This window comes from Ranitomeya imitator, chromosome 1 (genome assembly GCF_032444005.1).
Source record: "Ranitomeya imitator isolate aRanImi1 chromosome 1, aRanImi1.pri, whole genome shotgun sequence".
Lineage (NCBI taxonomy): Eukaryota > Metazoa > Chordata > Amphibia > Anura > Dendrobatidae > Ranitomeya > Ranitomeya imitator.
Window position 1 is genome coordinate 227,893,008 of NC_091282.1, and position 27,067 is coordinate 227,920,074.

At 40.5% G+C, this 27,067-nt stretch overlaps 1 protein-coding gene across 1 annotated transcript in view; it reads right to left on the minus strand.

The window, feature by feature from the left end:
* Positions 1-5,251: 5,251 nt before the first annotated feature.
* Positions 5,252-27,067, minus strand: part of SUSD2 (sushi domain containing 2) — a 367,145-nt gene continuing 345,329 nt past the window's right edge. The window contains exons 26-27 of the mRNA XM_069754446.1: positions 7,453-7,549; positions 5,252-5,530 (exon numbers count right to left, since the gene is read on the minus strand). Coding sequence (XP_069610547.1) covers positions 5,476-5,530; positions 7,453-7,549 — 152 coding nt within the window. The 3' untranslated portion in view covers positions 5,252-5,475. The remainder of the gene's footprint in view (positions 5,531-7,452; positions 7,550-27,067) is intronic.

A 27,067-nucleotide genomic window follows, 5' to 3' on the forward strand; every position in this document is an offset into this window, starting at 1 on the left:
TAGCTTACATTCAATTGCGGAATAGTAACTATATACAGAAAAACCTAAAAAAATCTAAGAAAAATTTGCATTTAACCCCAATTTGTAAATACACCCTAACTAACTTTCTATTAACCATTATGATTGCATGTAAAATGATGAGACCGGCACAATTAAAGAAGAAACTAAACAGAAAACAAAACTTAAATCCTATAAAATTGGCTAAAAAGTAATATTTTACAGCTCAGTTTAAAAAAAAAAAAACAGGAATATGTAAAAAAAATAGTTATATATGTTGATTTTACATAAGATATGCCACTTTTAACACCCCATCTCCTGCAGAGAGGCCATCTGTTCTGTATGCCGAGACATTATTTATGGGAATGCTATATTAATATTTTAGTAACTAGTGACAAGACTGATGAATTTAATAGGAAGCATATCTCTTAGGTACTTTGTGTCTGATTACTGTTAATTATTCTGAGAAAAATGAATTATTACCGTATTTAATTGCATAATTTTTTCCACTTTTTACAGAACAGGACCAATAAAATATAAGGGTATGTGACCGTGCTTTTTTGCAGCGTTTATTTTTCCATATGAAAAATGCAGAATGTTGCCAGGAAAAACAAGATGTACATCACGCACAATTTTGATGTGTTTTTAATGCTTATTTATGCATTTTTAGGCATAGAATTGACATGTTGCGGTTTTTACAAAAGTGCACTGCAGCACAAAAATCATAAGTAAAGAAAGCGCAGTGTGTGAGATTTTCGAAATCTCATTTACCGTAGATTGCGTACATTTTGGCTCTGTCAACGGGAGCACCTAAAATGCTTCCTAGCATCTTTACACTGAAAGGCGTAATATACTTCAATACAGAAGTATTGCCGTGTATTATTGAAATAATCAAAAGGTACGAAGCTTCAGTCCCCTGGTGGAAATTTTTTTCCTTTGAACAAGACTCCCAAAAATAATGAATAAAAAGGGATCAAAAAATAATTCTGCAAAGAACAAGACCACATAGCTATGTTGGGAAATAGATTACAAAAAATGGAACAGCACAATACCAATTGGCGGGTGCCCAGGCCAGCAATGCATCCAATACTTGCCCCAATCCAGACAGAAGAAAAAGAGAAGGCAGCACTCCATTGAGTTAAATGTGAAAAAGTGGATTTTATTTAGATCCACATAGCATGGCGACTTTTTGGCTCACACTGAGCCTTTCCCAAGCAGTGAGTCTCACACACAGGTGAGTATATGTAGGTATTATTTAACAATCAACAATCATTCATAATAACAGTATAAACTAAAAAAAAACATGATCTTTTATAATTCATATGGTTTTATCTATTGTGCAGTGACCATATGTCCTGTGAATCCTTCAAAAAGTGCTTTGTGCGTACAGTGCTTTATAAATACATATAGAACAGCTTGATGTCCCTTTAAATATAACTATCATCATAGTAAGTGCAGCTGTGAACATGGAGGACGCCATGAACGCAGTGTCCGGTGTTCTATGATACCAACTGCGCATGCATGAGCGCCTCATTTCAGAAACATAAGCTGCTGGCCAATCACAGTATGTGTGTGGCACATTTCTTGTTTGCACATGCGCACATCCCCATTCCGGATGTCTGGGTGCTATCTTAGGTGGGGCACAAGTTCTGAGAGCCTCTTACAGCGCACCCACCCTCTATAGGGCAGTTCTTCCCATCCGCTTCTCCTATTTCCGGGAGGTGTCAGTGCCACAATAAATGTAGTTAACTGATCCCATTGTGATGTGTCTGAAAATCTCTTCTTCCTATTAGTCATCGGTATATCTACAACAATTTACTTATATTCTCATATTTCACCTACTGTATATATTCTTTATCATATATTTCTTGGGAAATAACAATGTTATGAGGCTTTGAATGCAACTACACAAAAACAAGTAAAAAAAACCAAAACATGCCAAAATCACAAAAATGCACAATCGCTCGCTCATTTGCATGCTGCGAGGTTCAGCTGAGCGATCAGTCACAATCTGTGGCCGCACCCTAAGGCCTCTTTCACACATCCGTTTTTTAGAATCAGTCACAATCCGGCGTTTTTAGAAAAAAACGAATCCAGCAAATGTTGCTGCTGGATCCGTTTTTTTCCCATAGACTTGTATTAGCGATGGATTGTGATGGATGGCATTCCATTTAATCCATCGTTTGACGGATCCGTCCTAAACTCGTTGTCAGTCGGCAGGAGACAACGGACCTAGGAACAGTTTTTGTGTATGTCGAAAAATCGGCCAGCGACGGATCCTAATGGAAGCCTATGGGCGCAGGATCCGTTGCTGTCCATCAGAAGACGGAATCCAGTGACTGATTCCTTTTTTTTTTTTAAACAGAGCATGAAGAATTTATATTCCTTTAATTTAACCCATTTTTCCTTTCAGGGAGAAAATATTCTCTCTCTCTCATTCTGTTTCTTTAAATTCGGCTGCAGCTGCTTCAACGGATCAGTCAAAAAAACAGATCCAGTGCATCAGTTTTTTACAATCGGCACAGGATCCGTCTTTCAACACTTTGACGGATTGTGACTGATTCTAAAAAAGGATGTGTGAATGAGGCCTAAGACATACTGCTCATGTACCCAATGAGGGTAATTTAAAGGGAATCTGTTAGCAGGTTTTTACTACCTCATCTGAGAGAAGCATAAAAGCAAAGGGATAAGGCAAAGAGACCCTGAATCCAACAATGTTTCACTAAGATTTCTGGAGCAGCCATTCTGACACCGTCAGAGTTTCTAAATTTAGCAATGCAGCACAGCTGAGAAAACTAAGCCCGCCCACTCCAAGCTTTGCATATACATTGTCCATAGACAGTGAGCTGCTTAACACAGGAGGGGGTGGAGTCGGACTAGTAAGAGCGTGCCAGTTAGTCACAGCAATGATAATCACCAAGTGATAAAACCTTCAGTTTAAATAAATAACAGCACACAGCTTGACTTGTGAAACATTGTTGATTTCTATGTTTTAACCCCTACATCATGCTGTCCTCAGATTTCACAGCAAAAACTGCTGATAGATTCCCTCTAAAGATTCTAAAATAATTCCTATGCACTTTCTGTTAGAAATTTTCACAACTTTGAAGATCTTTGCTTGCAAATTATCATTAGCGACTTTGATTGTTTACTTCTCTGGACGAAAATGCTTCTCTATCATTGTGCAGAGACAGCTTCCTTTAATGGGAAATTGTCAGTTTATTCATACTGCCAAATCCATGGGCAAAATGAATCAGCATCTGGCTGCACCTGGCTGAGTGTTTCAGAAAAAACATACTGGGCTGCAATCATGCAGCTAGACTCTGATTGTGCTGTTTGTAGTTTGGGCAGCATTAATTGACTGACAGATAGGAGCTTAGCTGCAGTAGCAGAGAATGGCTACTACATAGTGTTTTGAGCTGTGTGATGTTCTGGCTCCATACCCTGAACTTCCGGCAGCTTCAGCACCTGGTATCTGCTGACTGATGTGGCTGCTTGGAGTTTGACCCTACCAATTTCATATTAATAAGGGCAATTCATCAATATCTAAATTTTAGACAACCCCCTTAGGATTCCTGAATTTTAATTTTAAAGATCAGAAACTTCACTGTTAAGGAAAACCTGACAATTTATAAATGCTTCCCAATTCACATGCAGCATTTATCAGACCCTGGCTGCAGGGGCATACATAGAGATTATGGGGCCCCATATTGGAAGTTCTAATTGCCCAACCCCCCCAAAAAAAAATATTCAGTGGGGCATATAAGTGCATAGCTCAAAACTTTTCAGCCCTTTTCAGCAAACATCAACACTGTATAATAGCCCACCCTTGCACTCCAAACAGTATAAAGGCCCCCACAAAGCCTTCCGAGCAGTATAATGGCCAGAACATAGCCCTCCAAAGAGTATAATGGACAGAACATATCCCTCCAAACAGTGTAATGCCACCCCACATATCCCTACAAACAGTATAATGCCCCCCCATATATCATTTCAAACAGTATACGCCCCACCACATTGCCCTCCAAAAAATATAATGTCTCCCACATAGCCCTTCAAACAGTATAATAACTTCCACATAGGCTTCCATAAAACGTAATGAGCGCCACATGTCCTTCCATATAATGTAATGGGTCCCTCATAGCCTTACTTATAATGTAATGGGCCACACATTGCCTTCCTTGAAATGTCATGGCTTCACATTGCCTTCCATATAATGTAATGGGCCCCACATAGTGTTCCATTTAATGTAATGGCACCACATAGCCTTCTATATTATGTAATGGTCCCTTCACAGCCTTCCATGTCATGACCCCACATTGCCTTCCCTGTAATGTAATGGGTCCCACATAGCCTTCCTTATAATGTAATGGGCCACACATTGCCTTCCTTGAAATGTCATGGCTTCGCATTGCTTTCCATATATTCTAATGGGCCACACATTGCCTTCCATATTTTGTAATGGGCCCCACATAGCCTTCCATATAATGCAATGGGCTCCACATAGCTTTCCATATAATGTAATGGGCCCCACATAGCGTTCCATTTAATGGAATGGCACCACATAGCCTTCTGTATTATGTAATGGTCCCTACATAGCCTTCATGTCATGATCCCTCATTGCCTTCCATATATTGTAATGGGCCCACATTGCCTTTCATATAATGTAATGGGCCCACATTGCCTTAAATATAATGCAATAGCCCTATAATACCGTCCATATAATGTATTGGGTCCACAATACCTTAAATATAGTGTAATGGCCACATAAAGATTTCCATATAATGTAATGGGCCTCACATTGTCTTCCATATAATGTAATGGCCTCACAATGTACTCATTGATTAAAAAATATAAAGAAATAAAATACTCACCTTTTCCTGTTCACGGCTGCTCTGGTCTCCTCAGCGTGTCTTTTGCAGCTCTGCACTGTTCGGCACAGTGGGTGGGTTGTAGTAATGCAGAGGCAGAGTGATTTAGTAGGAAACATCAGCTAACACTCTATTCTCCATCATTCCTTTTAACTGTATTGGCATGTAGGATGCCAATACTGTTGAAAGTGCAATGCCAGGCAGGTGGTTCCAGTGTCTGCGCTGATACCTGGCCCCCTGACTTACTGGCCCCATAGCAGAGACGTTGCTTGCTGTCATATGTGATACACCTCTGACTGGCTGTATGATATCAGCCATGTATGGATGTCTCAATATAAAGACAAGAAAACAAGTGCATATTCAACCAGACCAAGCAGGTAGTTATTGTGGTCAAATTGTCTTTATTGTAGATTGGGACTGGAATAGTTGGGCAGAAGATGATCTGGTAGACTTTATAAATAGGATACATCGACAATTGCTGTTTCACAGTTGCATTCTGGTTGGTGAATGATTTCTGATAAATGTATTAATATCTTCCAGGCTTTGTTACATACACAGTTCTGTAAAATAGAACATTGTATACAAAGTACAGCATTTAGACATTGCTCTATGGGTCTTTAGATTGATGGAAAGTCACTGAAGGGACGTTCATCTGCTTCTTTCTGAAAAACAGAAATAGTTATAGATTATTAAACTGTTAGACAGACAAAGGTTTTTCCAGATAAATCTGTGGGACAAAGAAATGTTGCATCAGATGCTGTATGTACGGAGGGATTTCACAATGCATTTAGAGGACAATATCTACTTACATCTGATTGAGGCCACGTCACTCCATACCAGGAGCTATAAGGCCTCCATGCATTTCAGGAACGGTCCTCATGGTGACTAGGGATATACATTTTTTTAGTTGCTTGAAATAATCATGTCATATCCTAATACTTCTCTAGGATGCAATTCAAGCCCTTGTTTACAAGGTAAGGTTGCCACCTGATTGTTTATTAGATCTTTTGAAATTCTCTCCGCAGCGCTTCACACTATAATTAGTTGCAAGTGCTTCTAATTATTCTATTACTGTCCATTTGGAAGCTGGAGGTCACATTGTATAAACCACAGGAGTTGGGAATACAAGTGTTGAACAGAATAGCAACAGAATATCAATTACCTCCTTTTAAATGTCCATGTACAAGCCTCGGTCATTTAGACATGTTCTGGATTCCTTTCTAACATGCCCTTTAATTCATAGGTATGGGATATCAACCGTCAAAGCACTTACCCTACACTTTATCAATGAATGGTGGAATTAACTGGAAGCATTTGTTGCAAAATTAAGTAATTCTACTCTTGAGAATTCTAAAAATAGCATGATATTTAGCCGAAGGTTGGACGGCCCTCACCTATCATGTTTTTAAACATCTAGCTATTGGCAAGAGGGTCTGCTAAGGAAGATGAGAGGATGCGTATAAGGTTAACTTGTAACGTTGCCTGTGTCACCCAAGGCTCAGGAAGAAGCACATTTATATTTTGATACTTTGCCAAGATGCGGCATGTTATTAATCACCACGTTTAATTTGATGATGTTGGCATTTTGCACACGTAACAAACTGTGAAGGATTACAGCACCCAGGACATGTATAAGACACTTTCATCATTGCTTATTTTTAATATTGCGGTCACTAAGATCATTCTGACTCACATTTCCATGTGCTAAGGTAGTTAGATATGTTTCGCAAAAGAAAGGAAGGATCAAGAGCATTGAACCATCAGGTTTATGGCTATTATGTTCAAAGTGCCACCTTCAGAAGACTAGGCACTTACCGATCAATTTTATTCGTTTTCTTTGCTTGATTGGATAGATTGTTTTTGAATGTTTTACATACATTTCTTCTAAGCATGCATGTACAACAAGTGGGAAAAGTCTTATTTTTGAATCTTCTCTTTTAACTAGCTAAACAATGGGAATAAGTACAGGGAATCGTTTTCGCGATCAGCAGCAGGACCACTGTTGTAATAAAACATTGGGTTTCCAACGCAACAGCCGGGATAAGAGAGAATTCTAATCTCAGGAGGTTTAGCCTCTCAGACCACATCAACCATACATATTAAAAAATAAGTGGCATCAAGTACAGTAATCAGATGTCTTGAATTGCAGCAGGACCACAACTGTAATATAAAGTCCAGTTCTTGTCGCAACTGCTGAGATCTGAGAAAAATCTGATCCTGGCGGTCTAACCTCTTAGAAACAGCAGTATTTTCTGCAAACGAGTATATCTCATAAACTAATGCAATTAAGGGAGTATGGAGAAAAAGGTTATTCTTATTCACAGCATATCAATGCTTGATCAACGGGAACAGCCAGCTAATGCAGAGATACAGTGTAAAGACCACACCAAGTGAAATATTGCAGGATTTGAGTGTTGTTTACCGTAGTTTAAGTTTAGGTCCTTCAATGATCATAGCCGCACGCAGGAGCTATCCACAAAATGTTAACTGTTTTCAGTTTAGTTATAATAAACAATGTTAATTAAAATGTATCTGTAAAATAACATTTTATTCTAGAATATCATTTTAATGTTGAATCACTTACTTGCTGTGCTTTTTTTCATGTAGAGCAATCAAGATTAGGAGGAGTAAGAGGGTTAAGAATCCAAAGACACACCCAAGGACAATGCCTAAAGTATTATCTGAAAGAAAAAAACAAGAATCATTGTTTCCAAGTACCAACTACCTGAGTAATAGCTTAGAAATAGAACTACTTTATTGCTATACATAGTAAGGAATTGGATACAATTCAGTGAATTTACATTTATGGATGTGAGGACAATCATTGCCTTTTTTTTTATTACTGTATATACTCGAGTATAAGCTGAGTTTTTCAGCAAATTTTTTTGTGCTGAAAACGTCCCCCTCGGCTTATACATGAGTCATTGTCCCAGAAAGACAGTGGGGGAGGGGGAGCAACGGGTCACAGTGGCAGGAGCCAGCGGCTGCGAATAAAGCCTGTGCCAAATGCTAAAGAGAAATATAGTCCGCACAGTTGGAGCTGCCGGCTTCCAGCACGCATCCTACTTACCTTCCCTTAGCACCCTCACTTTATCTCATTCCGGTGCCAGCAGCTCGTCCGGCCAAGCTATCACGTGTCACCGCTCATTAAGGTAATTAATATTCTCCTCTCTCCACTCTCATAGGTGTGGAATGAATATTCATTACCTTAATGATTGGGGATACGTGATCGCTCAGCCAGAAGAGGTGCTTGCACCAGAACGAGATGCAGCGAGGGCACGCAGAGAAGGTAAGTAGGATGTGTTTTTTGTTTTATAGGAACTATGCATACAATGACAGGGATGGGGAGCCAAGCATACCAGGATAAGGATGAGGGGACAATGCATACCCGGCTTTTACTCGAGTCAATAAGTTTTCCCAGTTTTTCGTGGCAAAATTAGGTGCCTCGACTTATACTCGGGTCGACACGAGTATATACGGTAAATCTATTCTAGTGTCATCTTTAAAAAAAGTTTCAATTTTTTAATATTAATAAGATAGCCAATCAAAGTGTTAATTTTAGGGATACTACCCCAAGACCATTAATGTCCAGCTAGAACACAGTGTCCAATTAACTGTAGTTTTAAAAACAGTGCCAATTTGTTGTTTTGGTTTTTTTTTGGTGTCTGGTCCCGCAATTCATTGCTTGCCTGCATTCAATATTAAAACCTGGAAATCAATTACATAGTAGTCAACTTAAAACATTACTATTCTGTTTCCTACAACACTCCACAAAAACACTGCATAGAAGGAAAATGCTATGTGGTACCACCAAAGTACCAAGTTTACCAACAAAACTTAAAGGTATTGTCTAGGCTTGGGGCTCATGTCTGCAGTCACTATATGCGTGTGGGGTCAGGATTCTCTGATGTTGGTAGAGGGCGCGTGACCGCAAGTATGCGACTTGCATATATGAGGTCACGTGCCGACTAGACGCATGTGGCCTCAGTCAAAACAAGGGAAATAAAGGAGGCCAAACGCGTCTAATAGGAATGTGGCTGTAAGTTTGTATCATAATGACCACCCACAGCCGACACATAGAATCCTGACAGCATGCACTGTGCAGGCTGTGAGGATTCAGTAGTTTGCAGTGACATAGAGTGACTGCAAACTTGGGACCAAAGCCTGGACAAATCCTGTAAACCCATCCTGACATCCACAGTGTAAATATATGGTTCTGTTGCTAAATACATGTTCAGTGGCATGATGTCATTGGCTCAGTAGATGATAATGGGTCACTAGCAATGGGTGTGAACTGTAAGGATAGGTTCGCACAAGTATATGCAACATCGTCTGCTTTTCATACAGTAAAAAGATGATGTAATGGAAATAATTGTCATGGATCTGTGAAAAACATATGACATATTGATGGTAACTTGTATGTAATTCAGGCTTTGCACACCTAAACAGATTAAGGTAGTGTATGCTATGATTTTTTATCTGAAGACCATAGGTCCATGTGTTAGAACTGTCATGTAAACTACCATATTGACTTGCCTTGGTCCATGTTCGGTTCATGTATGCTACCATTTTTGCATATGGACAGCACACAGATATGTACTATGCTGATCTGAAGGAACCCTAACAAACAGCTGCAATACCAGGAACAGATTAACCGGTAACTTTTTTTCTGCCTGTTGCTGCTTATTTCTACTCTCCTTCAAACAAGAATTATTAAAAGTTTGAAAACATTATACGTACCTTAAAATGTTTCAATTGAAAAATAGAATTAATCTTTCAAAGAATAAATCATCATATGGCTACACTGGTGCAGCGCACCAGAGATCTGGTCGTTGCAGTATGACACTCTGCCACTAAGGCTACTTTCACACTAGCATCGGAATCTCCCCGTCGCAATGCGTCGGGGAGAGATTCCAACGCTAGCGTTTAACGCATTGCACAATGGAGGCAGCGGATGCATTTCTCTGGCGCATCCGCTGCCCCATTGTAAGGTGCGGGGAGGTGGGGGCGGAGTTCCGGCCGCGCATGCGCGGTCGGAAAAAGCGGTCCGTCAGGAGCAAAAAACTTTATATGTAGCGTTTTTTGCTCCCGACGGTCCGCAAAAGCACGACGCATCCGATGTGTGGCAATCCGTCGCAAATGCGTTGTCAATACAAGTCTATGGGGAAAAAACGCATCCTGAAAGCACTTTTGCAGGATGCGTTTTTTCTGCAAAACGATGCATTGTGACGGATTGCAGAAAACACTAGTGTGAAAGTAGCCTTAGGGGAGTGATGGTACGTCTGATGGCACTGAAGGAATTCTACTGACCAGGTATCACCAGCACACATTACACTTCACACTCCGGCCACTAGGGGGAGCAAAGGGCTTTATTTATTGGGCCACTTCTCACACTGGTAAAACTAGGGATTGGATAGGAAGTTAGTCAGAAGCTGACTGGGTTGGATTCGGGCAACATCCCATGGCAGAGGGTGTTGCAGGGAGAAGACATAGGGGGGTCCCTGTCAGGCGTGGGAACCTGGCAGGCAGCTAGCGACCAGAATAGAACATTACGGAACCGCGCCTGCTCACCCCGCGGCGGTATCCTAAGAAAGAGACACGAAGCGAAGGATATTGTGGAACAGTGAGAAACGAGATAAAGCACAAAGGAGAACCAGTAGGAGTCATGCCGTGAGACCGAGGCAACATCCTACTGAGGCACGTAGCCGGTGGCCGGAACACCGAGGGAGTAACTGACTCTACACTTTACTTCAAACTCCGCAGGACAGTTAATTATAGGTTGGCTGTCTCACCTAGACACCTACGAAGACATAGGGGGCAACTGTGGGAGAGGGGCGTCTCTAGGGTCCCGGAAGAACTCCAGGCCTTCCCGTCATACGGGTGCGTCCTAGCCATAACATATCTGGGGGACGTTGAACTAGAAAGATCTGGAACGAATTAGAAAGAACAAACGAACGAGAACAGAAGTTGTGAGGACTATTCCGAATGCTCAGCAGGGTAGCACTACAACACACAGGCGCTATTGGTAGGCAACGATTTCCACTTGCAAAGGGAATTCTGGATGTGCCCATCGGACCGACCGGTCTCAGATAGCCCTGTTAACTGTGCTCTGGATTGAGGATCCTGAAGTCTTCAGTAAAGAGGTAAAGAGACTGCAACCTTGTGTCCTCGTTATTGACTGCACCTCACACCATCACCATTCACTTTACTGGGAAGCCCTGGGGACATACTTCACCTGTCGGAAGGTATACCATCTAGCTGCCATTCCATCACCCCAGCGGACCCCACAGCAGCGTCGGTCACCCTGACCGAACACCACAGGTGGCGTCACGAATCTCTGACAGACAGTATCACGTTTATTGGACGCCCCTTAGCAGGGTAGCGGACCGGGTCTAGCCACCGTGACAGCCTCAGAACCGAAGCAGAGAGGCCCGGTACCGAGAACTCGTGGCCCTGTGTCTGGGGGCGCTCCACTGGCAGTAAGAAAATAAGCTAAGGCTCTTGGTAATGAAAAATGAAAAACAAAATTACTGGTTAACAAAAGTCAAAACTGGTAATCTTGTTATATTAAGATCCCTGCAAGATGTTGTCATGAGGGGGTTGCATGAAGATCATGTTAGTAACCTTCATTTCAAATTCAGTGGGTCACTGCCTTCCTCCAATACCAGGAGCAGAGTAAGTGGGGTGCTCGTCAAACACCTTTTGCAAAAATGAAGTGAAAAATGTTGCATATCTTGCATATTTTTAGGCCACCTTTGCAAATTTTTTTGAAAAGTGGATGTAGCTTAGCAAGAGGGACACTGCATCACATGGCTCGATATATTCACTATAGTTTATTTCACAAAAGTGGCATACATTATAGAAGAAATGTCCTCCAATTCTAAGACTCCAACCGTCCAGAAATTCCAGGACATTCCTAAAAATTTGGCACTTTTTTGCCCTAACCGTAAAAGAATTATCCATGCGTGATATTTTTGAAGCTGAAGAAACTTCTGCAGATTATTTTGACTTCCTTCACAAACAGTGTGATCAAAGAAATAATGCGATCCCCACTAAGGTACTATGGTAAAACTATCAATTTTATTAAACATAGTAATAGAAGACATATATAAAAATATGAATTACTACATAAAGAAAGGTGCAAATCCTCAAAAGGAGGGACTATATTGCCATGGGTATACACAAAACGCTAGGCCAAACACAAGAACATGTATACATATATGAGCCACATATATGAGCCACATATATGTATACATGTTCTTGTGTTTGGCCTAGCGTTTTGTGTATACCCATGGCAATATAGTCCCTCCTTTTGAGGATTTGCACCTTTCTTTATGTAGTAATTCATATTTTTATATATGTCTTCTATTACTATGTTTAATAAAATTGATAGTTTTACCATAGTACCTTAGTGGGGATCGCATTATTTCTTTGATCACACTGTTTGTGAAGGATATCTTGAGAGTGGTACTTTTGCCCTTCGTTTTTTGGGGGGGCAATATTTTGCAATACGTAGAGCAATTATTTGTGTATTGATTATTTTGACTGCAATTATCATCATGTTACAGTTTACAATAAATGCAGCTGATGTCTTCGTATCAGAATTATGGACTGTAGATATGGATCACTTACAGTGGCATGTAAAAGTTTGGGAACCCATGGTCAAAATTACTGTTACTGTGAACAGTTAAGCAAGTTAAAGATGAAATGATCTCTAAAAGGTCTAAAGTTATAGATGACACATTTCATTTGTATGTTAGACAAAAAAAATATACATATGTATATTCATCTTTTACATTTTAAAAATTACAAAAAGTAAAATGGACAGATGAAAAAGGTGGGAACCCTGCATGGTTAATACCTAGTAGCACCCTCTTTTGAAAGTATCACAGCTTAAATGTAAATGCTTTTGTAGGCAGGCAAGAGCCTATTAATACTTGTTTGATGGATTTTAATCCAATCTTCCTTGGAAAAATCTTCCAGTTCTGTGAGATTCCAGGGTCGTGTTGCATGCACTGCTATTTTGAGGTCTAGCCACAGATTTTCAAGGATGTTCAGATCAGGGGACTGTAAGGGCCATTGTAAAACCTACAGCTTGAGCCTTTTGATGTAGTCTATTGTGGATTTTGATGTGTGTTTAGGATCATTATCCATTTGTAGAAGCCATCCTCTTTTCAACTTCAGGTTTTTTACAGATGGTGTTATGTTTGCAGCAAGAATTTATTGAAATTTCATTAAATCTATTCTTCCCTCTACTCATGAAATATTCTCCATTGGCTGTAACACAGCCCCAAAGCATGTTGGATCCACCCCCATGCTTAATAGTTGGCAAGATACTCTTTTCCTAAAATTCTATGCCCTTTTTCCTCCACACATACCTTTGATCATTATGGCCAAAGAGCTCTATTTTAACCTCATTGATCCACAAGACTTGTTTCCAAAGTGCATCACGCTTGTTTAAATGATATTTTGCATACTTTTCATGCTGTATTTATTTTATGGTGAGGATGCAGGAGCAGGAGCATCCAAATATCCAGTGGTGCCCAAATTTTTACATTCTACTGTATAGCTAGAACGATTTATTATGGCTTTCCACTGTGTTTGAATAAACTATTGTCTGTCCATGATTTTTTGATAAATTGTCAATAAAAAAAATAAAAAGTCAAACTGGCAACCCTGGGCTGGAGTACATTTTCTGACTCTGGTCCAGCGGCAACTGAAAGATGCGCCAAATCCATTGCCTGTTATGCAGTAGACTATGGATCAAGACTCATATAAATATATAACAACAGTCTAGTTGACTTCCCCCTAAATGTTTGTAATCAGCTACAAGACCCCGGATATTTCTATTAGCAGACGTGCAAGTTAGCGTTTCTCAGACAGTAATAACAGTAGAGCTATGACATTGAGGAAGTCTTTTGTTTGCATGTGTTGTGCTATTCACAGAGTTTTATTTCTCAGCATGTTCGCTGGTGTGGGCATTGGGCAGCAACTAACAAAGCTTAACAAACTAAACTTGTTTGGCAGGACTTTGGCAATTGTACAGTGCTGGGCAAGCTTTACTCAAACACAGACATTTCACAATCTGGTTCTGCGCCACTGAAATACAAGAAAGCATAATCAGTGGTTATTCAAACAAGATACTGGCTCATCTTGTATATGTGCCCCATCTCTAATCCATTTAATCTTCATTACTGTGAGTATTTTCCAGGGAAGAGACATGAACAGAATGTTCCAATTCTCTGGAGTAAGCGTGAGTCCTACAATGTCCTCATTGATAACTTCATAATAGCTAAAGAGAGTGATCGACGAACCCCACCCACCTTAAGTGAAGTCACCAGTGATGTGTTGGAACTAATATGTCGAGACACTCAATGCTAAAAAATGCAATTCATTAAAAAGGCCTATTACAAGATCAAGTGTCATCAGTGAAGAGTCACGTGGTTGTTGATTTTGTTTCGAGTTTATCTTAAAAAAAAAAAAGAATGTTACTATACAGTGCTTGATCTAACTAGTATGTGAACATTGATTTCAATAAAAGAATCTGTCTTAAAGAAGCAGTCAAACATTTTTAGTTGGAATCAATGTATTATTGGATTAGCTAACCATTGGAAAATCCATCTATTGAATGAGTCAATCATCATGACAGGAGTCTAAAGTAAGGAACTTCAGCGAGGGCTTTAACTAGTATTTACAATGATTGCTGCTTACAAGTTAGTTGGTTACATGGCAGGCCATTCAGCTATCAATATATAGAGGAAGCTGCTAAATCATAGTCTATAATGTAAAGCGGCAGGAAAGTATTACATTTCTAATTATTTTCAATGAGCATCAATTTCTATTAAGATACACAGACATATTAATTAAACTGGATATTAGAGCAGAATCAATGTCAACATTTGAAACAAAAAGTGCAATTCCCTTTAATCTCAAAGTTCTGTTTTACATCAATGGGAAAGTGCGCTTATAAAACACATGATACAGTGGGGCAAAAAAGTATTTAGTCAGTCAGCAATAGTGCAAGTTCCACCACTTAAAAAGATGAGAGGCGTCTGTAATTTACATCATAGGTAGACCTCAACTATGGGAGACAAACTGAGAAAAAAAAATCCAGAAAATCACATTGTCTGTTTTTTTTATCATTTTTTTTGCATATTATGGTGGAAAATAAGTATTTGGTCAGAAACAAACAATCAAGATTTCTGGCTCTCACAGACCTGTAACTTCTTCTTTAAGAGTCTCCTCTTTCCTCCACTCATTACCTGTAGTAATGGCACCTGTTTACACTTGTTATCAGTATAAAAAGACACCTGTGCACACCCTCAAACAGTCTGACTCCAAACTCCACTATGGTAAAGACCAAAGAGCTGTCAAAGGACACCAGAAACAAAATTGTAGCCCTGCACCAGGCTGGGAAGACTGAATCTGCAATAGCCAATCAGCTTGGAGTGAAGAAATCAACAGTGGGAGCAATAATTAGAAAATGGAAGACATACAAGACCACTGATAATCTCCCTCGATCTGGAGCTCCATGCAAAATCCCACCCCGTGGGGTCAGAATGATCACAAGAACGGTGAGCAAAAATCCCAGAACCACGCGGGGGGACCTAGTGAATGAACTGCAGAGAGCTGGGACCAATGTAACAAGGCCTACCATAAGTAACACACTACGCCACCATGGACTCAGATCCTGCAGTGCCAGACGTGTCTCACTGCTTAAGCCAGTACATGTCCGGGCCCGTCTGAAGTTTGCTAGAGAGCATTTGGATGATCCAGAGGAGTTTTGGGAGAATGTCCTATGGTCTGATGAAACCAAACTGGAACTGTTTGGTAGAAACACAACTTGTCGTGTTTGGAGGAAAAAGAATACTGAGTTGCATCCATCAAACACCATACCTACTGTAAAGCATGGTGGTGGAAACATCATGCTTTCGGGCTGTTTCTCTGCAAAGGGGCCAGGACGACTGATCCGGGTACATGAAAGAATGAATGGGGCCATGTATCGTGAGATTTTGAGTGCAAACCTCCTTCCATCAGCAAGGGCATTGAAGATGAAACGTGGCTGGGTCTTTCAACATGACAATGATCCAAAGCACACCGCCAGGGCAACGAAGGAGTGGCTTCGTAAGAAGCATTTCAAGGTCCTGGACTGGCCTAGCCAGTCTCCAGATCTCAACCCTATAGAAAACCTTTGGAGGGAGTTGAAAGTCCGTGATGCCAAGCGAAAAGCCAAAAACATCACTGCTCTAGAGGAGATCTGCATGGAGGAATGGGCCAACATACCAACAACAGTGTGTGGCAACCTTGTGAAGACTTACAGAAAACGTTTGACCTCTGTCATTGCCAACAAAGGATATATTATAAAGTATTGAGATGAAATTTTGTTTCTGACCAAATACTTATTTTCCACCATAATATGCAAATAAATTGTTAAAAAAACAGACAATGTGATTTTCTGGATTTTTTTTTCTCAGTTTGTCTCCCATAGTTGAGGTCTACCTATGATGTAAATTACAGACGCCTCTCATCTTTTTAAGTGGTGGAACTTGCACTATTGCTGACTGACTAAATACTTTTTTGCCCCACTGTATATATTTTCTTGCACATTTTTTCACCTAAAAAAAAATCCTGTCAATTCTTTGTACGCAGTTTTCCATTGAAATTAATTGGAAGTAGGAAAAAGCCTCTTACACAAATACATGTCAAGTACATGTTTTTTGCATGGTGGCTCAGTGGTTAGAACTGTTGCTGTGTAACGCTGGTATCTTGAATTGAAATCCCACCAAGGAGAACATCTGTAAGGCGTTTGTTCTCCCCGTGTTTGCATACGCTCCCTCTCACACTCCAAAGACATACTGATAGGGAGATTAGATTGTAAGTCCCCAATGGGGACACGATGACAATATCTTTAAAGCGCTGCAGAATAACATGACGCTATATAAATAAGCATAATTAGCACAGTCTCAACATTAGCTTTTTCTGCCACTGTGGAACATTTTTCAAATGTGCCAACTTTTTGCAGTAACACTTCTGAAAATTGCATTATAGCACATGGGACAATCCTGATACCCACACTGCTACTAGCTGCAGTTAGTCTCTGATCATATAACCCAGTAGATGGCATGGTCAATATTGTTGATATCTAACTTATTTGATGGAGGGGCCATAAATATTTAGCCATGCAAGAGGTTTGTAATACAGGCGCAATAACTACACCATACTGTCACAACTCTGCTGGGACCTGCTCCTGCAATGTTTGCACCTGTCATCAGGTCGCAACTAGTGTTGAGCATTCCGATACCGCAAGTATCGGGTATCGGCCGATACTTGCGGTATCGGAATTCCGATACCGAGATCCGATATTTTTGTGATATCGGGTATCGGTATCGGAAGTGTAAAATAAAGAATTAAAATAAAAAATATTGTTATATTCACCTCTCCGGCGGCCCCTGGACATCAGCGGGAGGATCCGGCGTCCGGCACGGCTTCTTTCTTCAAAATGCGCGCCTTCAGGACCTGTGGAATGACGTCCCGGCTTCTGATTGGTCGCGTGCCGCCCATGTGACCGCCACGCGACCAATCAGAAGCCGCGACGTCATTCCTCAGCTAAAGTCCTAGAATGAGCGCCTTCTAGGACCTGAGGAATGACGTCGCGGCTTCTGATTGGTCGCGTGGCGGTCACATGGGCGGCACGCGACCAATCAGAAGCCGGGACGTCATTCCACAGGTCCTGAAGGCGCGCATTTTGAAGAAAGAAGCCGTGCCGGACGCCGGATCCTCCCGCTGATGTCCAGGGGCCGCCGGAGAGGTGAATATAACAATATTTTTTATTTTAATTCTTTATTTTACACTTTAATATGGATCCCAGGGCCTGAAGGAGAGTTTCCTCTCCTTCAGACCCTGGGATCCATGAGGATACATTCCGATACTTGATGTCCCATTGACTTGTATTGGTATCGGATATCGGTATCGGCGATATCCGATATTTTTCGGGTATCGGCCGATACTATCCGATACCGATACTTTCAAGTATCGGACGGTATCGCTCAACACTAGTCGCAACGTATCGGCACTGGTTTTGATTGAGAAGGAGATATCAGGACCAGGAGCTCTGTATGGTGCAGGCTCTTTTCAGCCATTAACTAAGATGGCTGGGACCCGAAGTGCCATCCAGTCTGGCAGTATGGGAATGTGTGCTGTCAGCTGGAGTAATCTCTCTAATTTGGTCAACTGGACCGCACCACACCCTACTAAAGCTCCAAGCTTCTTACTGGAAGTTGCCAGATATAGTTCTGCTTGACTGGTTTACACACCTTGATTTTCAGCGTTTTTTTTAATCTAACCTCAGCTCTTTTACTGACCATTGTTTTGCCTGAAGTTTTTGCACGTTGTCTGCCCTCTTGGTTCTGACCTGGCTACTTGACCATTCATGTCAGCTGTACTACTGAATAGCAGCTGACCCTGTGACCCCAGCCTGGAAGTATCTGTGTAAGATCAGATCCCTGTACAGAGGTTGAAGGGTGAAGGCCAGGGCAACAACTGGGATCTGGCCAATGGAGTGGCTTATGCCACAGTGGTTCTTAATAGTATTGGATGCATGTTTTGTGGTGGTTGCCTTGATACGAACATTGAGGATACCATTATTCTTACCCAAGTCCGTTTGCTGAATTGCAGCCCCAAACTTGCAAGGAACCACCACCATGCTTCACAGTTCCTTGCAGACACCCACTGTTGCACCTTTCTCCAACCCTTCAGCAAACAAACTATCTTCTGTTAAGGTTAAATATTTTACATTTTGAGTCATGAACAAAGAGTACCTCAAATTTTTTGCATCCTAGTTCTTGTTTTTGTCTATAACTGAGTGACCTGGCATTGTTCTATGTCAATGGTATGATTTTTGTCCACAATTCTTCTATGAAGACCATGTCTGGCCAGATGTGTGTAGCTGGTTCCCATTAATTGCTGCCTGTTCTGTACTGGCACTGCTGGACATATTTCAGTTTTGATGGAAGTGAGCCCCATAGCCCATGGCAAAAGTACTAAATGACACTTTTATAGGCATTATAGAGTATGATACTTCCAAAGATGCCCCCACCCACCCACTGCGTATGGTAACCCCAAAGTGGAAACCCTTCCCTCAGTTTCACTCCAAGGCATACAATTTGTTAAACTTTATAGGACAGCCAAAAAATACATATTATGGAGTATACTCTTTTTACTTTGGGTCAGATGCTTATGAATCTATTATGATCGTGGCCACTGTTGCTTGTATGCCTACTGAAGAAAACTAGGTTGGTGTCCCAACAAAATTGGTCCTTGAATAATGACGCAAAGCACACATCAAAAGTACACAAGAATGATTAAAAAGGAAAAATAGTTTGTTTTAAACCTTCCAGCAATGGGACCTTATCTAAATCCAATTAAAAATCTTTGGATAGAGCTGAAATCTTCTGTAGGGAAAAGGAAACCTGCAAAAAATCAGGACTACGAGCAGAGAGTTGCAAAAAGCGAACAGATGGATAAAAATATCTTGAAGTCTGTCACTGCTGCCAAACATTGTGCAACCAGGTACCTATAATCATTTCTACAACTACAAATGCTGCTCTGAATTATAATTAGTTAAAAATAAGTGAATCAAACACTTATTATATGCAAATTAGTGATCATAAGCTTCAATCTGTGGTCCGTTAATTTATATGTTCATGGAAATTTATGTGTAAACAGTCCAGTCCATAGCGCAAATGAACCAAGAAAATGAATGCAAATATTTGTTTGACACGTAATTATATTTAACGCTTTGGAAATTATTAGCTGAATTGACATCAGTGGGTCCCATAACGTGTTCTTCAACACTTGTGTCAGTAAAGAGAGTGCAATCAAATTATCTTAAAATTAGTAATATACAAAAAGTTATGATTAAGAATAGATCTAAAGAGTGGATGCTTTGAAACTTCTGCACACCACATCAAATATGGAAAAATGTGTACACATTTTTTGAAAGCAACAATTTAAGCCTTTGCTAACTTCATGTAAAAAGGGCATGCTCAGTACATCATAATCTACAATACTAATAATTTAGGACATATCATACAAGAACCATAACAATGGATGCCTTCTTTTAGTTTATGCACAAAATGAACAGATATCAAAAGACTGACCGTCACTTCCAAACAGAATACTGGTCTGAACAGGTGACACTCGTCGAGCATTGGCTGGTGCGCGGACTGAATGCTCAAATCCCCGCCTCTCATGTTTGGCACTTCTTATACAGCCACTAAACATGCGGGGATTGTCTGTCAATCACAGTATAGCCGTAGCCATCTTTGTAGTGGCAATACTGTGATTATCTGGCTGCATCATCATAGGTTATAAAAGAACTGTTGCTGCCACACTGAGATCACTGACGCCATTGCACAGCTCAGGGACAGTTGGGATTAAAGAGAAAGATTAGTTGTCCAGGCCTGTGTGTGCACAGTTTTATTAATCCTCTAGTGGTGCTACTGATGCTGATTATGAACCATCATGCCATGCTGAACCATAATACTAAAGGTCCGTCTTAGGACTCATGTTGTTCTTTTTATATTTCTATGGGATACATTCTACATTTAACCTAGGGACAACTGTTAAAGCAAAGAGAATGGTTGAATACAGCGTCTAGGCAGCTCTTAGGGCTTTAAAGTCCATTGTTAAATATATAGCTGCTGCTGCAGGTGGCCATAAAAACCGCCTGGCCATCTACAGTTTACAAACCTTTAGGTTTTAAAAAATGACTATTGTCATCCACACAGTTGAACGTGCTTTCTCTAAAATTAACATGGTTTAAAATTTGTAAAAACCGCTTGGCTTGTTACAATTAAAAACATTTTTTTTCTCCAAAACTTGACTATTGTCAATCATACAGTTTAACGTGCTTTGTGTGAAATTACAGTGGTTTGAAAATTTTAAAATACCGCTTGGCCTGCTGCATGTGATGACATTTTTTTTATTAAAAAGATTTAATTTCAATGAATCAAGGAAACTTAGTTTACAGTGACATAGCAATTACAAAATGTGTGCTGTAAGGGATAGGGAAGTGGAAGTGCTGATGATCGTGCACGCAGACAGTGAGGATGTGGGGCATGTGCAACTGCGCCTCTTGCTAAATCACAAGCAACATACCCATCCATGACACATATCTTCCTGTTTCACTTTGCACAGAGGAATGGGACACTACTTCTGAAGCCACTCTAGTGTGAACAGGTGGTCGGTTGGATAGGAGATAATGCTTGCCAGCACCACCCACTCTTCCACACAGTTCAGTCTCACCTCCCAAGAGTCTGGATCACTTAATCCTCACCCTGATCCTACTTTCTCCCACCATGTTGAGTCTCAGGAGACCAGTGATCCCACACTAGTACACTCCAAGGAGCTTTTTACATCATCATTTCTTTATTGTGGCCTCTCACCTGTTATTGTTATTATTATTCATAAAATTGCAATAGCAAGTAAAAATAACAAAAAAAACATTAAATGTATTTTACACTACAATTGTACATTATTTTTTCTTTATTTTATGTTTGTCATCAAATCTATAAGTTTCAGTGTACATATAGCTTACATGGCTTATCTTGGCAGTACAGAGGTGAGTATATAAACTGTGTATGTAACCCAAGAAGATGCTTAAATGTACTGCATGTGTTAGAACATATTCTTAGACTGTCAACAATTCTGTTATTCACTGTTAACAATCCCCATAGGATTAATCCAGGAAAACTCAATATTGTGTGGTAGACAGAATATCAGAACCTTTAAGTTTTTGTAAATTTTCCAAAGCCAAAACAGGTGGACTTTCACAACAGACTTGAAATTTCATAGACAAATTGTTAGAATTCTTTGAGAAACTTCATCAAGCCTCATGAAATCCCTGACTAATGTGAGAAAATAACCGTTATGGTTTGTTCCCAACAGCAGCACACAATGCATCTGTACAGTTGTCTTGTGTAAATTAAGGAATGTAAAGCCCCCATCACTGCCCCCCACTCTTTTCTCCCACTAAGTAACAAAAACAGACATTGGTCTCATATGAATAGGCTTGGAATTAATCTACCATAATTCATATTACACTTTGTTATTGAAAGGACCCATTGAGATGGAATGTCCACAAGTAGAACATAGTAGTAGCATATACTACCATGTCTGCACCTGCATGGTCTGTGAAATATCCATCAATTCCAGAATGTCATCAAATGGTAAAAATATCAACTGAAAACTATCTTTATTCATGCCTAAATCAAAGCAATTCCAACAATGTAAGAAAAATAAAGCACATTTATGAATGTAGGTCTTCAGAATGAACATTATCTGGCTTAGACAAGCTCACTATAATACTAGAAGACCACCCGATGTGCCTAGGCTATGACAAAATAATAGACCACTGAAGTCGAGCAGAATACAACTGACTTTGGAGTTACCTGTTTGCTATTTCTTTTTTTCCTATTAATAAATTCTCACTTATCTTTAGACATGATTAATATGTCCAGTGTGCAATGTCACCAACAAAGATTAAAATGCATATAAAAGTGTGTATGCAAATCTTATGCATGGATGGTGGGTGAATTCTAATTTTGTCTAGTTAGCTTAGGAAACAAGACATAGGAATAAAATCTAATAGCAAATATTTCTATGACTCTTGCAAACACCTTCATACTTCATTCTGAGAAGTTGAATACATTTTCTGCTTCTCATGCTCCAAGTTATCGCATACTCATTTAAAGGGAACAAGACATCCGGTCCTCTCGATCTGGTCCTACTCATATGAAGAGAAAGAACGCTGCAAAAATGAGAATTGCTTTGTATTCTCAAACCAAAACAATGGGGTTGCCTGAAATCACCCTTAAAAATCATATATCTCTATATCAGTATTCTAATGCAAATTAAAGACTTTTTCCATTATGACTTTTTTGAAACCTATTAAAGAGATCAGAGCCAATGGCTGAGCAAAGATTGCCTTATGGTTTCTACTAAAGACACTTTAATAATTCTTTCCCATTTTTGTGTTCCCTCTTGTATATCTCACAAAAAAAGCTTCATTTGGTGATGGATGAGGTGGTGGCACTGGAGGAAAAGTAGGATAAACAGGGAACTATCACACCATTATCAGGTCAGGTCAGGAAATTCTGTTGTTAAGTAAATAAGGCAGCACACTGCAGCGCTAGAACATGCAAACTTGAAATATGAAATTTGAACTGCATTACTGCACTAGAAATATGAAAAATGAGAGTGTTCAGCGCATAAAAATGGCCAATTTTATGTGTACCTGGTAGCCCCTTTACGGCATCTCTCTTATACCAGGTCCTACACTTGCCTTACCTCGCTGAGAATAACCGTCTCCATCTGAATGGGTACATGTGAAACCTCTTCCTAGACTAAAATTCTCTCTCTCTGTGGAGGGGTATTGGACCTGCTGTAATAAAACACCTGTGGCTAGGAGGCGGAGTGCACGATCAGAAGGCTAAAGAATACATTTCAAAAACCTGACCGGCACATCCAAACATAGACTAAGTGTGAACAGGTGCTGAACCTAGAGTCGCCAACTCGTATATAGTTAAGTAAATAAGGCAGCACACTGCAGCGCTAGAACATGCAAACTTGAAATACGAAATTTGAACTGCATTACTGCACTAGAAATATGAAAAATGAGAGTGTTTAGCGCATAAAAATGGCCAATTTTATGTGTACCTGGTAGCCCCTTTACGGCATCTCTCTTATACCAGGTCCTACACTTGCCTTACCTCGCTGAGAATAACCGTCTCCATCTGAATGGGTACATGTGAAACCTCTTCCTAGACTAAAATTCTCTCTCTCTCTGTGGAGGGGTATTGGACCTGCTGTAATAAAACACCTGTGGCTAGGAGGCGGAGTGCACGATCAGAAGGCTAAAGAATACATTTCAAAAACCTGACCGGCACATCCAAACATAGACTAAGTGTGAAGAGGTGCTGAACCTAGAGTCGCCAACTCGTATATAGTTAAGTAAATAAGGCAGCACACTGCAGCGCTAGAACATGCAAACTTGAAATACGAAATTTGAACTGCATTACTGCACTAGAAATATGAAAAATGAGAGTGTTTAGCGCATAAAAATGGCCAATTTTATGTGTACCTGGTAGCCCCTTTACGGCATCTCTCTTATACCAGGTCCTACACTTGCCTTACCTCGCTGAGAATAACCGTCTCCATCTGAATGGGTACATGTGAAACCTCTTCCTAGATTAAAATTCTCTCTCTCTGTGGAGGGGTATTGGACCTGCTGTAATAAAACACCTGTGGCTAGGAGGCGGAGTGCACGATCAGAAGGCTAAAGAATACATTTCAAAAACCTGACCGACACATCCAAACATAGACTAAGTGTGAACAGGTGCTGAACCTAGAGTCGCCAACTCGTATATAGTTAAGTAAATAAGGCAGCACACTGCAGCGCTAGAACATGCAAACTTGAAATACGAAATTTGAACTGCATTACTGCACTAGAAATATGAAAAATGAGAGTGTTTAGCGCATAAAAATGGCCAATTTTATGTGTACCTGGTAGCCCCTTTACGGCATCTCTCTTATACCAGCTCCTACACTTGCCTTACCTCGCTGAGAATAACCGTCTCCATCTGAATGGGTACATGTGAAACCTCTTCCTAGACTAAAATTCTCTCTCTATGTGGAGGGGTATTGGACCTGCTGTAATAAAACACCTGTGGCTAGGAGGCGGAGTGCACGATCAGAAGGCTAAAGAATACATTTCAAAAACCTGACCGGCACATCCAAACATAGACTAAGTGTGAACAGGTGCTGAACCTAGAGTCGCCAACTCGTATATAGTTAAGTAAATAAGGCAGCACACTGCAGCGCTAGAACATGCAAACTTGAAATACGAAATTTGAACTGCATTACTGCACTAGAAATATGAAAAATGAGAGTGTTTAGCGCATAAAAATGGCCAATTTTATGTGTGCCTGGTAGCCCCTTTACGGCATCTCTCTTATACCAGGTCCTACACTTGCCTTACCTCGCTGAGAATAACCGTCTCCATCTGAATGGGTACATGTGAAACCTCTTCCTAGACTAAAATTCTCTCTCTCTGTGGAGGGGTATTGGACCTGCTGTAATAAGACACCTGTGGCTAGGAGGCGGAGTGCACGATCAGAAGGCTAAAAAATACATTTCAAAAACCTGACCGGCACATCCAAACATAGACTAAGTGTGAACAGGTGCTGAACCTAGAGTCGCCAACTCGTATATAGTTAAGTAAATAAGGCAGCACACTGCAGCGCTAGAACATGCAAACTTGAAATACGAAATTTGAACTGCATTACTGCATTAGAAATATGAAAAATGAGAGTGTTTAGCGCATAAAAATGGCCAATTTTATGTGTACCTGGTAGCCCCTTTACGGCATCTCTCTTATACCAGGTCCTACACTTGCCTTACCTCGCTGAGAAAACCCGTCTCCATCTGAATGGGTACATGTGAAACCTCTTCCTAGACCAAAATTCTCTCTCTCTGTGGAGGGTTATTGGACCTGCTGTAATAAAACACCTGTGGCTAGGCTAGAAGGCGGAGTGCACGATCAGAAGGCTAAAGAATACATTTCAAAAACCTGACCGGCACATCCAAACATAGACTAAGTGTGAACAGGTGCTGCAAGTGTAGGACCTGGTATAAGAGAGATGCCGTAAAGGGGCTACCAGGTACACATAAAATTGGCCATTTTTATGCGCTAAACACTCTCATTTTTCATATTTTTAGTGCAGTAATGCAGTTCAAATTTCGTATTTCAAGTTTGCATGTTCTAGCGCTGCAGTGTTCTGCCTTATTTACTTAACTATATACGAGTTGGCGACTCTAGGTTCAGCACCTTTTCACACTTAGTCTATGTTTGAATGTGCCAGTCAGGTTTTTGAAATGTATTCTTTAGCCTTCTGATTGTGCACTCCACCTCCTAGCCACAGGTGTTTTATTACAGCAGGTCCAATACCCCTCAACAGAGTGAGAGAATTTTAGTCTAGGAAGAGGTTTCACATGTACCCACTCAGATGGAGACGGTTATTCTCAGCGAGGTAAGGCAAGTGTAGGACCTGGTATAAGAGAGATGCCGTAAAGGGGCTACCAGGTACACATAAAATTGGCCATTTTTATGCGCTAAACACTCTCATTTTTCATATTTCTAGTGCAGTAATGCAGTTCAAATTTCGTATTTCAAGTTTGCATGTTCTAGCGCTGCAGTGTGCTGCCTTATTTATTTAAGTATATACGAGTTGGCGACTCTAGGTTCAGCACCTGTTCACACTTAGTCTATGTTTGGATGTGCCGGTCAGGTTTTTGAAATGTATTCTTTAGCCTTCTGATCGTGCACTCCGCCTCCTAGCCACAGGTGTTTTATTACAGCAGGTCCAATACCCCTCCACAGAGAGAGAGAATTTTAGTCTAGGAAGAGGTTTCACATGTACCCATTCAGATGGAGATGGTTATTCTCAGCGAGGTAAGGCAAGTGTAGGACCTGGTATAAGAGAGATGCCGTAAAGGGGCTACCAGGTACACATAAAATTGGCCATTTTTATGCGCTAAACACTCTCATTTTTCATATTTCTAGTGCAGTAATGCAGTTCAAATTTCGTATTTCAAGTTTGCATGTTCTAGCGCTGCAGTGTGCTGCCTTATTTACTTAACTATATACGAGTTGGCGACTGTAGGTTCAGCACCTGTTCACACTTAGTCTATGTTTGGATGTGCCGGTCAGGTTTTTGAAATGTATTCTTTAGCCTTCTGATCGTGCACTCCGCCTCCTAGCCACAGGTGTTTTATTACAGCAGGTCCAATACCCCTCCACAGAGAGAGAGAATTTTAGTCTAGGAAGAGGTTTCACATGTACCCATTTAGATGGAGACGGTTATTCTCAGCGACGTAAGGCAAGTGTAGGACCTGGTATAAGAGAGATGCCGTAAAGGGGCTACCAGGTACACATAAAATTGGCCAATTTTATGCGCTAAACACTCTCATTTTTCATATTTCTAGTGCAGTAATGCTGTTCAAATTTCGTATTTCAAGTTTGCATATTCTAGCGCTGCAGTGTGCTGCCTTATTTACTTAACTATATACGAGTTGGCGACTCTAGGTTCAGCACCTGTTCACACTTAGTCTATGTTTGGATGTGCCGGTCAGTTTTTTGA